Source organism: Oncorhynchus mykiss, chromosome 19 (genome assembly GCF_057628025.1).
Source record: "Oncorhynchus mykiss isolate SJ-2025 chromosome 19, ASM5762802v1, whole genome shotgun sequence".
Taxonomy (NCBI): Eukaryota; Metazoa; Chordata; class Actinopteri; order Salmoniformes; family Salmonidae; genus Oncorhynchus; species Oncorhynchus mykiss.
Window position 1 is genome coordinate 50,808,459 of NC_143040.1, and position 15,979 is coordinate 50,824,437.

Sequence of the window (15,979 nt, forward strand, 5' to 3'; positions counted from 1 at the left end):
GAGTTGAAAAGATGGGCAGTTAAAAGTTCCAGTGTTGTATCGCAAATGTAATTATCTTTGTAAGGGTGTGTGGATGAAAGCTCCTGATTCAGCTGATATTTTCCTCAAACTCATTCTAGACTGGCAAAGGTTTGTGGAGAAAACTATCATTTAGGTCAAATGTGACTGATTGGACAGTTAACCAGTACTGAAACAAACAATACCTTTGGTTGTCTTGTACCCTTAACATAATATTATGAAGTTGAGTCCTGCTGTTGCCCAATTTTGTACGTCATGGGTAGTTAATCATTAGTTGACCGTTAGGGCAGTACACATCCATCCACAGTGTGTGTGTGTGTTCTCAAATCCATCTTACAATGGGAGGAAGGAAGTGAGTTGAAAATGTAATCTTCACTAACCATGCACGGACAAACATGATCATGATCTTCAAGGGGCAACCAATATTTGTTGCAAGAAGTTCACATGACCTTCTACAGCAGGGTTCCCCTACTGGCAGCCCAAATGTGGCCGGTTTTATCCCCCCCCCCCCCAACGTTTCTTGAACAAAAATAATATTTTTTATGTTATATTTTTTATTGTTGGGCTCCCGAGTGGCGCAGCTGTCTAAGGCACTGCATCTCAGTGATAGACCCGTCACTACAGACCCTGGTTCGATTCCAGGCTGTATCGCAACCGGCCGTGATTGGGAGTCCCATAGGGCAGCGCACAGCGTCGTCCAGGTTAGGCTTTGGCCAGGGTAGGCCGTCATTGTAAATAAGAATCTGTTCTTAACGGACTTAAATAAAAGAAAGAAGTGATCATATACAACAGTTACAACATGTTAGAAATGACTGTCACATTATCTCTGTTTGGGCTTCTTGTTATCAATTTGCAGTTATTTGTAAATATGTTCCACCATACGACCATCCGCGGCTGAATCTAGTTGATGATCCCTGTTCTACAGGTAGATAATTACGTCTAATTACGTCTATTGTTATAATTTACAAAACAAGTGTAGCAGCAGTTTCATTTGACAACTCACGAGACTCGACCCCTGAGTGCCGGGGGTGTATTCATAACGTTTCGCAACGGAAACAGTTTACCGTTTAAGAACCAAACGGAAGGAAACGGAGAGGGATCTACCAGAATTTGACCAATATAAACTCGTTTCCGTTGGAATAGTTTTTTGTTTGGAGTAAATGGTTTCTGTTTCAAAACCTTTCGTCTGTGTAATGAATACACTGCGACTGTAGCTAGCAAGTTTCCTCCATCAATGTGTTCCATCAACACAGCATCATTCAAATCAAATAAATGCACTTTGTTTGGGCAACAACATTTTTAAAAGTCCCGGTCAAAACCTATTTACCGTTATTATGGTACATCATCCCGATAGTTCCTCCGGTGTTGATGACCAAGACTCGCGCTTCAGCACAGGGGCTCACATCCAGAGACTCAACACTGTTGCTGCTCGACAACCTCCTCCGTCGGCCTGGCTGTACCACATTGCTCCGGTAAACAGAAGTATGCGACTTGAACACAGACTGATCAGGTTGACTCAACCTTGAATGGGACAAAGCTCTAGCGAGAGAGGTCATTTCTGAAGCTGGAGACGGACATGAGGTAGACTTTTTACATTCCGCCATGATTCCTAGACAGCTGGTGTTGGGGGAAGAGTGCAAGTCAAACCAAGGGATGTTCTTAAAGTGACAGACCACTACGAATGACAGGTTGTTGTGAAGTGCCAAAACGCTATATATAGCTATATCAGAACTGTAATGTTACTAATCTGCTTGATTGTATTATAAACCTAAGCAAATATAATGATTCACAATGATAATATTGCACAAAATGTTTTTCCAAGTAAAACAATGCACATGCAATGATAACAATGAGACTAACACCATGCCCAGACCCGGGCCATCCTGCGCAAATTGATTTTGTCCAATCAGACCAAACGCGATCACGACACTGAAATATCAAAACAAACTCTGTACCAATTATATTAATTTTGGGAAATGGAAAAAGCATCAAAGTTGCTGTTATTTTACCTGAAATGCACAAGGTCCTCTACGCAGACCATTGATCCACACATAAAACGGTCAACGGAATCGTTTCTTGTCATCTCTCCTTTTTCTTCTTTGGACTTTATATGGCAATTGGCATCTAACTTTCATAATAAGTTGTATTACCACTACCGACCGACCTCAGTTCATCTTATAATCACCCACGTGAGTATAACCAATGTGGAGATGGCATGTGGGTATCTGCTTCTATAAACCAATGAAGAGATGGGAGAGGCAGGACTTGCACTGTGTTCAACATCTTCTATTTTAGCGCTTAGCAACACAGACGCTCATTGGCACGCGTGATCAGTGTGGATGCAGTGATTGAATAACATGTATGTGTAAATATATTTTGCAAAGCTCTGTGGTCAGCATGTGAGACTCACCAGAAGAAGTCTATGGGGTATGATAAGGGACATATATAAGCCTAGGCAACTATACCACCTGACATGACGCCAACGCGTTACTAACGTCTGCGTGACTCCTGCGTTACGTGTCTAACTTACATGATTAGTGAGATATTTAACATTTCTTCTTCATTATGGAGAATGACTAGTTCTGAAAACGAACGTTTCTCTGTCTCATACTGTTACCCTATTAATTCAGGCATGTAATGTGTGAAAATGCTATATGACTCAAAATATTGAGGTAACATGGTTAATTACATAGTCCATGGGTTTGGTGATGTTTGAAGGCAGTTTTAACTGAGTGAAAAACTGGTTGGTATTTTCCCCATTGTAAGTAAGTTGATGGAGTTAGGCTAGGTTGCTAATGGTTTACATGAACGAGAAGGGATTAACATGGTGTCCAAACTTTCTGTACTATTTTTTCAACCTTATAGATCCAATTTGTTTTATTTTCTATGAACAAAGGCTCAGTTTACTTTAGGTAATATATGTGATGTCACGATCAAATGTGTCAGTGTTGATATTTATACGAAAATAGCGTGTAACAGTTCGCTAGCTTGATGCTAACCAAATTTAGCTTAGAGTTTTTTTTTTAATTGACACTGATAGTACAGTGAGTTTATATACACTGCTAAAAAAAATAAGGGGAACACTTAAACAACACAATGTAACTCCAAGTCAATCACACTTCTGTGAAATCAAACTGTCCACTTAGGAAGCAACACTGATTGACAATAAATTTCACATGCTGTTGTGCAAATGGAATAGACAACAGGTGGAAATTATAGGCAATTAGCAAGACACCCCCAATAAAGGAGTGGTTCTGCAGGTGATAACCACAGACCACTTCTCAGTTCTTATGCTTCCTGGCTGATGTTTTGGTCACTTTTGAATGCTGGCGGTGCTTTCACTCTAGTGATAGCATGAGACAGAGTCTACAACCCACACAAGTGGCTCAGGTAGTGCAGCTCATCCAGGATGGCACATCAATGCGAGCTGTGGCAAGAAGGTTTGCTGTGTCTGTCAGCGTAGTGTCCAGAGCATGTAGGCGCTACCAGGAGACAGGCCAGTACATCAGGAGACGTGGAGGAGGCCGTAGGAGGGCAACAACCCAGCAGCAGGACCTCTACCTCCGCCTTTGTGCAAGGAGGAGCAGGAGGATCACTGCCAGAGCCCTGCAAAATGACCTCCAGCAGGCCACAAATGTGATTGTGTCTGCTCAAACGGTCAGAAACAGACTCCATGAGGGTGGTATGAGGGCCCGACGTCCACAGGTGGGGGTTGTGCTTACAGCCCAACACCGTGCAGGACGTTTGGCATTTGCCAGAGAACACCAAGATTGGCAAATTCGCCACTGGCGCCCTGTGCTCTTCACAGATGAAAGCAGGTTCACACTGAGCACATGTGACAGACGTGACAGTCTGGAGACGCCATGGAGAACGTTTTGCTGCCTGCAACATCCTCCAGCATGACCGGTTTGGCAGTGGGTCAGTCATGGTGTGGGGTGGCATTTCTTTGGGGAGCCGCACAGCCCTCCATGTGCTCGCCAGAGGTAGCCTGACTGCCATTAGGTACCGAGATGAGATCCTCAGACCCCTTGTGAGACCATATGCTGGTGCGGTTGGCCCTGGGTTCATCCTAATGCAAGACAATTCTAGACCTCATGTGGCTGGAGTGTGTCAGCAGTTCCTGCAAGAGGAAGGCATTGATGCTATGGACTGGCCCGCCCGTTCCCCAGACCTGAATCCAATTGAGCACATCTGGGCCATCATGTCTCGTTCCATCCACCAACGCTACGTTGCACCACAGACTGTCCAGGTGTTGGCGGATGCTTTAGTCCAGGTCTGGGAGGAGATCCCTCAGGAGACCATCAGCCACCTCATCAGGAGCATGCCTAGGCGTTGTAGGGAGGTCATACAGGCACGTGGAGGCCACACACACTACTGAGCCTCATTTTGACTTGTTTTAAGGACATTACATCAAAGTTGGATCAGCCTGTAGTGTGGTTTTCCACTTTAATTTTGAGTGTGACTCCAAATCCAGACCTCCATGGGTTGATAAATTTGATTTCCATTGATAATTTTTGTGTGATTTTGTTGTCAGCACATTCAACTATGTAAAGAAAAAAGTAGTTAATAAGAATATTTCATTCATTCAGATCTAGGATGTGTTGTTTTAGCAGTCCCTTTCTTTTTTTGAGCAGTGTATATACATTCACATACAGTATACATATACAGTTGAAGTTGGAAGTTTACATACACCTTTGCCAAATACATTTAAACTAAGTTTTTCACAATTCCTGACATTTAATCCTAGTACAAATTCCCTGTCTTAGGTCAGTTAGGATCACCACTTTATTTTAAGAATGTGAAATGACAGAATAATAGTAGAGAGAATGATTTATTACAGATTTTATTTATTTCATCACATTCTCTGTGGGTCAGTAGTTTACACACACTCAATTAGTATTTGGTAGTTGTTAGAGGAATTTAATTCCTATTTGTTCATTAACCAATTCAATTATAACAAAGCAAAACACTTTGTCCGTTTCTAAGAATTTGTAAGGTTCTTATTTGCATAAAATAGACAAAGATCAGTCTCAATATTAATCAATAGCGTTTATTCCCGAGAGCTCTGGTCATAATACCATGTACATTGGTTTATATACCTCACATTCCGTCATAAATGTCCCTCCTCCTCTCAGAAACAATGGCAATATAGTTCACAAGCCTTCTCACATTGTCTCTACCACCTGTTAAACAATCTACTACAAGCCCAAGGTCTCACCCCTCCCTAGGGAGGGACAGAATTTCCTGTAAGGAACACAGTATTCCAGCCGGTCTGACGATAGCTCCATTCGTTTCTAACAAGGAACAGAAAATCCTTGTTCTAATTCTTGACTAAAACTACACACCGTATATTCAGTATTATGATTATAATAAGATTCATACATTCATACAGTAACAGAGTAGTATTCTGTTTATTTATAATTCTAAGCTAAATGTATACATAATTTAGTCATTATTCATAAAAATCCCATAACAGTGGTACTGCCTTTAAATTGTTTGACTTGGGTCAAACGTTTCGGGTAGCCTTTCACAAGCTTCCCACAATAAGTTGGGTGAATATTGGCCCATTCCCCCTGACAGAGCTGGTGTAACTGAGTCAGGTTTGTAGGCCTCCTTGCTCGGGCACGTTTTTTTTCAGTTCTTGTCCACAAATATTCTGTGGGATTGAGGTCAGGGCTTTGTGATGGCCACTCCAATACCTTGACTTTGTTGTCCTTAAGCCATTTTGCCGCAATTCTGGAAGTATGCTTGGGGTCATTGTCCATTTGGAAGACCCATTTTCGACCAAGCTTTAACTTCCCGACTGATGTCTTGAGATGTTGCTTCAATATATCCACATCATTTCCCTTCCTCATAATGCCATCTATTTTGTGAAGTGCACCAGTCCCTCCTGCAGCAAAGCACACCTACAACATGATGCTGCCACCCCCGTGCTTCACTGTTGGGATGGTGTTCTTCAGCTTGCAAGCCTCCCCCTTTTAATAACAATGGTCATTATGGCCAAACAGTTCTATTTTTGTTTCATCAGACCAGAGGACATTTCTCCAAAAAGTAAACCGTAGTCTGGCTTTTTTTATGGTAGTTTTGGAGCAGTGACTTCTTCCTTGCTGAGCAGCCTTTCAGGTTATGTCGATATAGAACTTGTTTTACTGTAGATATAGATACTTTTGTACCTGTTTCCTCCAGCATCTTCACAAGGTCCTTTTCTGTTGTTCTGGGATTGATTTCTACTTTTCGCACCAAAGTACGAGACAGAACGCGTCTCCTTCCTGAGCGGTATGACGGCTGTGTGGTCCCATGGTGTTTATACTTGCGTAATATTGTTTGTACACATTAATGTGGTACCTTCAGGCATTTGGAAATTGCTCCCAAGGATGAACCAGACTTGTGGAGGTCTACAATTTATTTTCTGAGGTCTTGGCTGATTTCTTTTGATTTCCGCATGATGTCAAGCAAAGAGGCACTGAGTTTGAAGGTAAGCCTTGAAATACATCCACAGGTACACCTCCAATTGACTCAAATGATGTCAATTAGCCTATCAGAAGCTTCTAAAACCACATAATTTCTGGAATTTTCCAAGCTGTTTAAAGGCACAGTCAACTTAGTGTATGTAAACTTCTGACCCACTGGAATTGTGATACAGTGAAATAATCTGTCTGTAAACAATTGTTGGAAAAATTACTTGTAATTTTTATTAGATGTCCTAACCAACTTGCCAAAACTATAGTTTGTTAACAAGAAATATGTGGAGTGGTTGAAATAATTGTTTTAATGACTCCAAGCTAAGTGTATGTAAACTTCTGACTTCAACTGTATATATAACCTGAATGTGTAGATGTATAGTGACTTCACGTTTGGGTGAACGGACCAACGGAACTGCCATGGTCAAGTCCCTTGACAGGTACCAGGAATGGTGGAAGGAGGAAAATCTGAAGGTAATTATCTTTGCACACAACACAGCAGTGTCCAGGCCTCCAGAGTATTCACTCTGAATCGCCTGCTATATGGAGGGGAGCCGCAGCAGTTAATTAACTGATGTAAACAATGCAGTTGTATATAACATTATTGCATGTACTGTAGTATCAAAAATGTTTGATTGACTTAGTGTTTTTATTTTGCTGTTTTTGTATAACGTACTTTGAGGTCACTGATACTCCACCTGATGTGGAAGTTGTCAAACCAGATCAGAACGCCTTCGAAGTCCACTTTCAGGATGGATGTGGAGGTTTTTGACCAGGTAAAAATAATTGTCCGCTGTTAATTTTATTTTCTGGCCTTCTAAGAGATATAGAAGAGATGTATTTGTAATAATATGACATTTAATTGCATTTATTTATTTTATCAATCAAGGTGAGACTGAACATGGACCGGGCGCATGAGAAAAAGGAGAGCCACCTGGGAAGAATCAAGGAGACCAAGTGCTTCGACATCTGGGTGAATTACTTGGCTTGGAAGAAGGACGAAAGGAAGGCGAGACCCAGGAAAGACCATCCCTTACCAACCCCACTGACATCAAAAATTAGACAGGTATCCTTTCCTTTCTGTCTGCGATTAACATTATTGCATGTCTAATCAAGCATTTAAATCAAATAATTAAATAACTGTATTTTTACATACCTGATAATAATTTAACCTGTGTGTTTACTTGTTTAAGTTTGTCTCCTACCCTGTTCCCTTTACTCTGCTCCTGTTCTCCAGGACCTAGGAGCTCTGCCTAACACCCAGACATGATGTCCTCCATTACAAACCACCCTCCAACTTTTCATTACACCAGCTACTGTTATTGTCAAGTTGTCATTATCTGCTAAGAAAGAGCAAAACAACTATCATACTGGGCACATAATGTGAGGTGCACAGATTATCTAAAAACACTAGCACTGCAAACACTCAGAACAAAGAGAGCAGCAGCGCCTCTTCAAGTTCACTACCTGTTGAAAACAAGTGACAGGCAGAACCTCCCATCCACACAAGACCCACCTCCTCTCTATTCCACACACCATAATTCTGTATTTCAGTCTGATTGCCATGTGAGTGTACAAAAAATCTGAAAGTAAATTGACACATGTACCAAAAAAATATCAATGGTTATGTTTTTAAATCTAAAATATTGCTAGATTGGTTTTCACAGCTGTTTCATAAGGTGTTTGTTATTGTAAATTGTAACATCTCTTGATGGTATTTGTTAGTTCAACATTATTAATTGTATCATAAGACATCCAATAGATATATATTCAAACACAAGGGTGTACTAATGAGCTATGATTTAAAAAATAATAATTGTATCAATATTGAGGACTAAAGTTATTTCAGTGTAGGTAAGGGAATGCCTGTTTAAAATGAATACATGCCAGCCAGACAAGCCAGTGTATGAATCAAATGTATTTGCTTATGAATGGAGTGGAAATTAGTTTACTTTGTGATCTGTAAGGTAAGTAACATTAATGTATGTGGGGGGCATTGAAATTATATTATGTTTATCCTGATGCCTGTTTATTCATAAAAAGCAGAAGATGATAAATAATATTAATCGCAATGGTTATTTTATGCAAATTATTTGGAATACATTTAGCCTAATTGGTAATATGATGTGGGGGGAAATCGGGATCCTAGTCAGGATTTTGTTTGTCAATTCCAGATTTAAAAAAGGTCTTCATGTCTATCAAATCTGTTGGCAATTGTGGGCCAAATCAATAACAAACAGTTTAAATGTTCATGCTTCATCATGACGTGATCAAAACAGGCTGGGTTTTTTTCGGTTCCGTTAAATCTAGCTGCGCAAGACCTTCGGTAGGCTAGTGGATTGCGGACATAATAATGGAGTTTATCATTGGTATAGCCTAGACCGCTTTATAAAATCGGGACAGTTGCTTTCCTTATGGCTAAACAAACACGTGGTAGCATATGTTTTTTTCACGTCTCTATAACAAGGTCTATATCCTCACATAACCCCTCAATTCGAACCCTGCTTTTAAGCATAAAACATCTCCACAGAAATGTAAAGACTATGATTGCATGGTGACAGTCTGTTAATCCGGTAAACTGGGAAGTGGGGGGAAACGAGGTCAAATCATGACATCAGGGATTTTCAGGTCAGAGAAAGATGCCAGAGATTCCGAGTTGGATGACTGTTCAAAACAAAAATCCCAGTCTGAGATAGTTTTTTTCAGAGTTCCCAGTTGTCTTGAACGTACTCTACTCGGAAGTCAGATTTCCGAGTTGTTTTGAAAGCGTTACTAGAGACCTAGACTACCCCCATCAAAGAAAGGGAAAGGGGAATACCTAGTCAGATGTAAAAACCGAATGCATTCAACTGAAATGTGTCTTCCTCATTTAACCCAACCCCTCTGAATCAGAGAGGTGCGGGGGGATGCCTTAATCTAAATCCACGTATTCGTCGCCCGGGGAACAGCCTCACAATTGTGTCATTCTGCCTTGCCCAAAACCTGTTCTTTTTAACTTCTTATTTATCTTTCTGCAATATTCCTACCATTGCATGAAATTATATTACTGTTGATATATTTTCAATGCTATCATAATGTTTGGTGTTTTTACAACAGTCGTTTCTAAACTTTCATTCTTCTCTCCACTAAAACGTCATCGTCCTTGAATGGATGTTCCGTTATTTGCCAATAGATGGCACACAATTACACATAATGTAATTACACAGGACAATAACAACGACATAGTTGTGTCTAGTAAGTGACTAACAGACGTCCATTAAACTCAGCTCACTCTGTTGACCTATCTTGAATATCTTCAGTGAGATTGCCGTTAGCCTGGTTGCCATCTCTGTTCAGCTATTACATTACACTCCTTGCCACTCCTATCATTGAATACCACTCATTGCCACTCCTGTCATTTGCCAATGGATATGCAGGATAGGAACACTCCATTCCATCTAAACAATGGATATATAGCAATTAGCAAAAAAAAACATCTTCATACACGTCTAAAATCTATGAATAAAAAATGTGAGAACAGTCATATTTTACTAGAGGTTGACCAATTGTGATTATTGGAGGACCAAAATCGACCGATTTGTATTTATTTATTTGTAATAATGACAATTACAACAATACTGAATGAACACTTATTTTAACTTAATATAATACATCCATAAAATCAATTTAGCCTCAAATAAATCATGAAACATGTTCAATTTGGTTTAAATAATGCAAAAACAAAGTGTTGGAGAAGAAAGTAAAAGTACAATATGTGCCATGTAAGAAAGCTAAAGTTTAAATTCCTTGCTCAGAACATGAGAACATATGAAAGCTGGTGGTTCCTTTTAACATGAGTCTTCAATATTCCCAGGTAAGAAGTTTTAGGTTATAGTTATTATAGGAATTATAGGACTATTTCTCTCTATACCATTTATATTTCATTAACCTTTGACTATTGGATGTTCTTATCTGCACTTTAGTATTGCCAGTGTAACAGTATAGCTTCCGTCCCTCTCCTCGCTCCTACCTGGGCTCGAACCAGGAACACATCGACAACAGCCACCCTCGAAGCAGCGTTACCCATGCAGAGCAAGGGGAACAACCACTCCAAGTCTCAGAGCGAGTGACGTTTGAAATGCTATTAGCGCGCACCCCGCTAACTAGCTAGCCATTTCACATCGGTTACACCAGCCTAATCTCGGGAGTTGATAGGCTTGAAGTCATAAACAAGGCAATGCTTGAAGCATTACGAAGAGCTGCTGGCAAAACACACGAAAGTTCTGTGTGAATGAATGCTTATGAGCCTGCTGGTGCCTACCACCGTTCAGTCAGACTGCTCTTTCAAATCATAGACTTAGTTATAACATAATAACACACAGAAATACGAGCCTTAGATCATTAATATGGTCGAATCCGGAAACTATCATCTCGAAAACAAGACGTTTATTCTTTCAGTGAAATACGGAATTGTTCCGTATTTTATCTAACGGGTGGCATCCATAATTCTAAATATTCCTGTTACATTGCACAACCTTCAATGTTGTCATAATTACGTAAAATTCTGGCAAATTAGGAGGCCTAAACTGTTGCATATACACTGACTCTGCGTGCAATGAACGCAAGAGAAGTGACACAATTTCACCTGGTTAATATTACCTGCTAACCTGGATTTCTTTTAGCTAAATATGCAGGTTTAAAAATATATAATTCTGTGTATTGATTTTAAGAAAAGCATTGATGTTTATGGTTAGGTACACATTGGAGCAACGACAGTCCTTTTTCACGAATACGCACTGCATCGATTATATGCAACGCAGGACACGCTAGATAAACTAGTAATATCATCAATCATGTGTAGTTAACTAGTGATTATGATTGATTAATTGTTTTTTATAAGATAAGTTTAATGCTAGCTAGCAACTTACCTTGGCTTACTGCATTCGCTTAACAGCCAGGCTCCTCATGGAGTGCAATATAATCAGGTGGTTAGTGAACTGTAAGGTTGCAAGATTGAATCCCCTAGTTGACAAGATAAAAATCTGTTGTTCTGCCCCTGAACAGGCGGTTAACCCACCGTTCCTAGGCCGTCATTGAAAATAAGAATGTGTTGTTAACTGACTTGCCTAGTTCAATGAAGATTAAATAAAGGTGTAAAAAAATATATTTTTATTTTAAATAATAAAATTTTTTAAAAAATCGGCCAAATCGGTGTCCAAAAATAATTAATCGGCCATTCCGATTAATCGGTCAACATCTATATTTTACACACACATGAACGTACACATAAACAATAATTTCTGATGAAAAAACACAAATGGGAGAAATGTGGAATTCTGGAATAAACTCTTCTGGATATACAGAAGAGTACAAAACATTAGGAACACCGGCTCTTTCCATGAAATAGACTGGCCAGGTGAATTGAGGTGAAAGCTAGGATCCCTTATCGAAGTCACTTGTTAAATCCACTTCAATCAGTGTAGATGAAGGGAAGGAGACAGGTTGAAGAAGGATTTTTAAGCCTTTAGACATGGATTGTGTATGTGTGCCATTAAGACGGTGTCTTGCCCACTGCAAGACAAAAGATTGAAGTGCTTTTGAACGGGGTATAGTAGTAGTTGCCAGGCACACCGGTTTGAGTGTGTCAAGAACTGCACATCTGCTGGGTTTTCACACTCAACAGTTTCCCATGTGTATCAAGAATGGTCTACGACCTAAACAACATCCAGCCAACTTGGCACAACTGTGGTAAACATTGGAGTCAACATGGGCAGTGGTGGAAAAAGTACCCAATTGTCATACTTGAGTAAAAGTAAAGCTATGTCAATAGAAAATCACTCAAGTAAAAGAGAAAGTCACACAGTAAAATCCTACTTCAGTAAAAGTCAAAGTATTTGGTTTTAAATATACTTAAGTATCAAAAGTACATGTAATTGCTAAAATATACTCAAGTATCAAAATAAAATATAAATAATTACAAATTCCTTAAATTACGCAAACCAGACGTCACAATTTTCTGTTTTTTTTTTATTTATTTGCAGATAGCCAGTGTAACACTCCAATGCTCAGACATGATTTACAAAACGAAGCATGAGTGTTTAGTGAGTCCTCCAGATCAAAGGCAGTATGGATGACCAGGGATGTTCTCTTGATAAGTGTGTGAATTGGACCATTTTCCTGTCCTGCTCAGCATTCGAAATGTAACTTTTGGGGGACATGGAAAATATGTGGAGTAAAAAGTACATAATTTAATTTAGGAATGTAGTGAAGTAATATTAAAAGTTTGCTGTAAATATTTCATAGCCACAAGTGTAACGGTTTTCTAGGTGTGAAGGAGAGTCGCACCAAAATGCAGCGTGTAGATTGCGATCCATGTTTAATGAACGAACGTAAAAACACGAATCAATAACAAACACTACAAAACAATAAACGTAACGAAAACAGCCTATACTAGTGTAAACTAACACAGAATAAGGACATCAAGACACTAAGGACAATCACCCACGACAAACTCAAAGAATATGGCTGCCTAAATATGGTTCCCAATCAGAGACAACGATAAACACCTGCCTCTGATTGAGAACCACTCCAGACAGCCATAGACTTTGCTAGATAACCCCACTAGCTACAATCCCAATACATACACACCAAAACCCCAAGACAAAACACACCACAATACAAAAACCCGATGCCACACCCTGGCCTGACCCAATACATGAAGAAAAACACAAAATACTTAGACCAGGGCGTGACAACAAGTCTGTCATTGGCTCTTTCTTACACCACAACAATAATGTAACTCACATGCAATGTCCTGAGAGCTATAGCTAAATAATGGACATACCAACTCTCAATATTGGGGTTTACATGCTCTTTTAAATAAAATTGGGTTTGGATTTAGCCTCACCTGTCACCTGTCAATTAGCAGGGATTAAATTGTTATACTTTGTTAATGAAGTGAATGAAATCCAGAGGGCTGTAAATAAAGCTTATCAAGAGATCGCATGACTACCAACATCTACATGGGCCAGGGGATCAGATTACATAATGAGGGCGAGTGAGAGAGAGAGAGAGAGAGAGAGAGAGACAGACTCCCTATTAAGTAGAGAAAACACAACCAACTTTACGCTTGAGTTCCCTGTGAGATTTGGGGAAATGACACAGTAGCAGATATGTGTCTCATCAAATTCATCAAAGGGGTGCTGATTTCATTCTCAGGTTAGTGCCATTTATTTGACTTACTCTGAATGAGTAAAATTAATAAGTTAGTTTGAACAAGGATATTTGTATGAGGTATCTATCCATAGTATGATTTTACATTCCTTTAAAATGAGAATGATGTATTGATCAAGACCTTTGTTATTACACAAGAGTAAGGGCCATTCCTTTTTACATTGTTGTAATAATATAAATAATGAAATGCTCAACTCCATTATGAAGCAATTATCACATGTTAATATAATGGTGATACCACAGGAAATACACAGTTACAGCTAATTATTGAACTACCATTGTTTTGCAATCCGTTCCCCCACACGGTGATACTACAGAAGCCACTGACAACTAAATGCAGAAGCCGCTGACTGCCACGAAGCATGGACTACACAGGTACCAAGTCCAACAACATAAGGGCCTGCTCCTTCGCCTGGATTTGGAGCATAGATACTGTATGAGGGGGATCGAGCAGCAGCAGAGACAGTACTACAGGGCACTGGGGAGACTGGGGCCTGGCTGCTGTCCCTCATCCCAGAGGTCTAGAGCAAAGACTCCCGGCAGCTCCACTCTTCCTGCCCTCCACAGTGCACAGACAGGGAGCTGGAGAATGAGGGCTACCAGGGCCCAGATGGCCACATCTGTGGATGGGAGGAGTGACACTGAGGAACCACAACCCGACCCGAGATTGTCCTTGGACCATTCTGCCGGTGTTGAGACTAACATGATTTGGAATAGGGCTGTTGTCAGACAGCCTACTTGGGCAACCTTGACGTTTGCAGATATAAGACACAGACACATGGCCATGATCCAAACGATGGAACCCTTCAGGAAATGGAAACACGTGATGTTATCATCTACAGGTCAGCCAGACACCAACCAAGAGCCTAGCTGGAACCAGCAAGATCCAAACAGCCCACAGGTCATGAGGTCAGCCAGCATCAGAACACAGAGAGTATCCCTGTCACATGCATCCACACAGAGATTTAAACAGTTTAACAAAACTGACAGATAATAGACAACCTACCCACCACTATTGGTGCTCCAAGAGATAGACTAGGACTTGTAAACTGTTCAGTCATTGTCTGCAAACAACAATTAAACACTTCATTCACCACTCCAAAATGCATGCTTCATTCCTCCACCTAGCTACAAACACTGCCCTGGGGCAGTAAACCTGGTTTCTCTGTGGTCAGAGGTTAAGAGAGAAGTGAGGTCTGCCTGCCAATGACCTCTACCTCCAACTGCCCAGATTAATCCAAGTCTGCAAACCCTTAAACCGCTGCACGGCTTTCTCTGTTAATCATTCTGGGTAATCATTGCAGTTTGTGAAGTCCACTCTGTATTCATATTCTTATGTTTTAGTATATACTATATGTACCTATGTGGGGGTGTAGGCTATGGTGCTTGTTTGACTGACCTGTACCCTTGTTGCAGTCATAACACAATACCTACTTATCTCTTCTAGCCATCAGAACAATCCTGCATAAACTCACACTGGCCCTGGCACTGGCTGTACGAAAAACAAAGACATACAGTACACACACACACACACACACACACACAAACATTTCTAAACATACACAATGGAAGCGACTGGAATCAAAACAATTTCAACCAATAAATATATTGGTTAATTTACAATGCTCTTACATTGAACACAGTGAGAATAGAAACAAAGTAGAAGCAAAACATGAAGGAACGTTTTTAAAGGACATGGTTTGTACAGTGTCTTTCATCAACTATAAACTTTGCTTGACAAGGAGCTTCAGGGATGCAAGCTTTGGAAGCAGAGTATCGATACACCAGCTTGTATACCTAGCAATGGTTTTCCTTCCCTGAGACCTTTTTTCTCTTTCAAGGTTTGGGTGATAGAGGTAGGGAGGGAGGATACTCATTTCAACCACCATATCAAGTAACTGTCAGCATGTCTAGACCAGGGGTTTCAGATGCTGTTGCCTGGTCATCGCTGAGGAATTAAAGCCCTTGTGGGTCACAATACCGCCGGCCTTTAGGGCCTTTAGAAACCCAATGGCCCATTGTTGTCACTGACAGCTCCTTAACTTTTCATGAGATGGCTGACAGTGCAGACAAAACAAACCTTCCTCCTCCCAATCCATCACATGGCATGGTCAAAATATTGAGTAACCCTTTCAGGGCAGAAACCATCTGAAGGCGTGTAGGAGGGGGGTATTGTTCATTAAGTGCGGGTGGATCTGAGCCAGGTGTACAGGTATTGTCTTTCTATAGGCATGTTGAATGTTGACAGATCCTCTGATTACGGGAGAGGGGTAATTAGTGCTTTGAAC

The 15,979-nt window shown here is 40.4% G+C and overlaps 1 protein-coding gene and 1 long non-coding RNA gene across 10 annotated transcripts in view; one reads left to right on the plus strand and one right to left on the minus strand.

The window, feature by feature from the left end:
• LOC110497882 (60 kDa lysophospholipase) overlaps positions 1–15,979 on the minus strand; it is a 137,430-nt gene that overhangs the window by 18,740 nt on the left and 102,711 nt on the right. For 7 of the 9 annotated variants that reach the window (XM_090211303.1, XM_090211301.1, XM_090211302.1 and 4 more), the window contains exon 1: positions 1,346–3,767. In XM_090211303.1, coding sequence (XP_090067429.1) covers positions 1,346–1,622 — 277 coding nt within the window. In that variant the 5' untranslated portion in view covers positions 1,623–3,767. Of the gene's footprint in view, positions 1–1,345; positions 3,768–15,979 lie in introns of those variants that run through there. The other 2 variants (XM_036954837.2, XM_090211310.1) reach the window with 2 other exon arrangements.
• Positions 7,160–8,536, plus strand: LOC110497883 (uncharacterized). The gene is made up of 2 exons (XR_005037737.2): positions 7,160–7,255; positions 7,369–8,536. It is a non-coding gene; the product is annotated as an uncharacterized LOC110497883 (long non-coding RNA).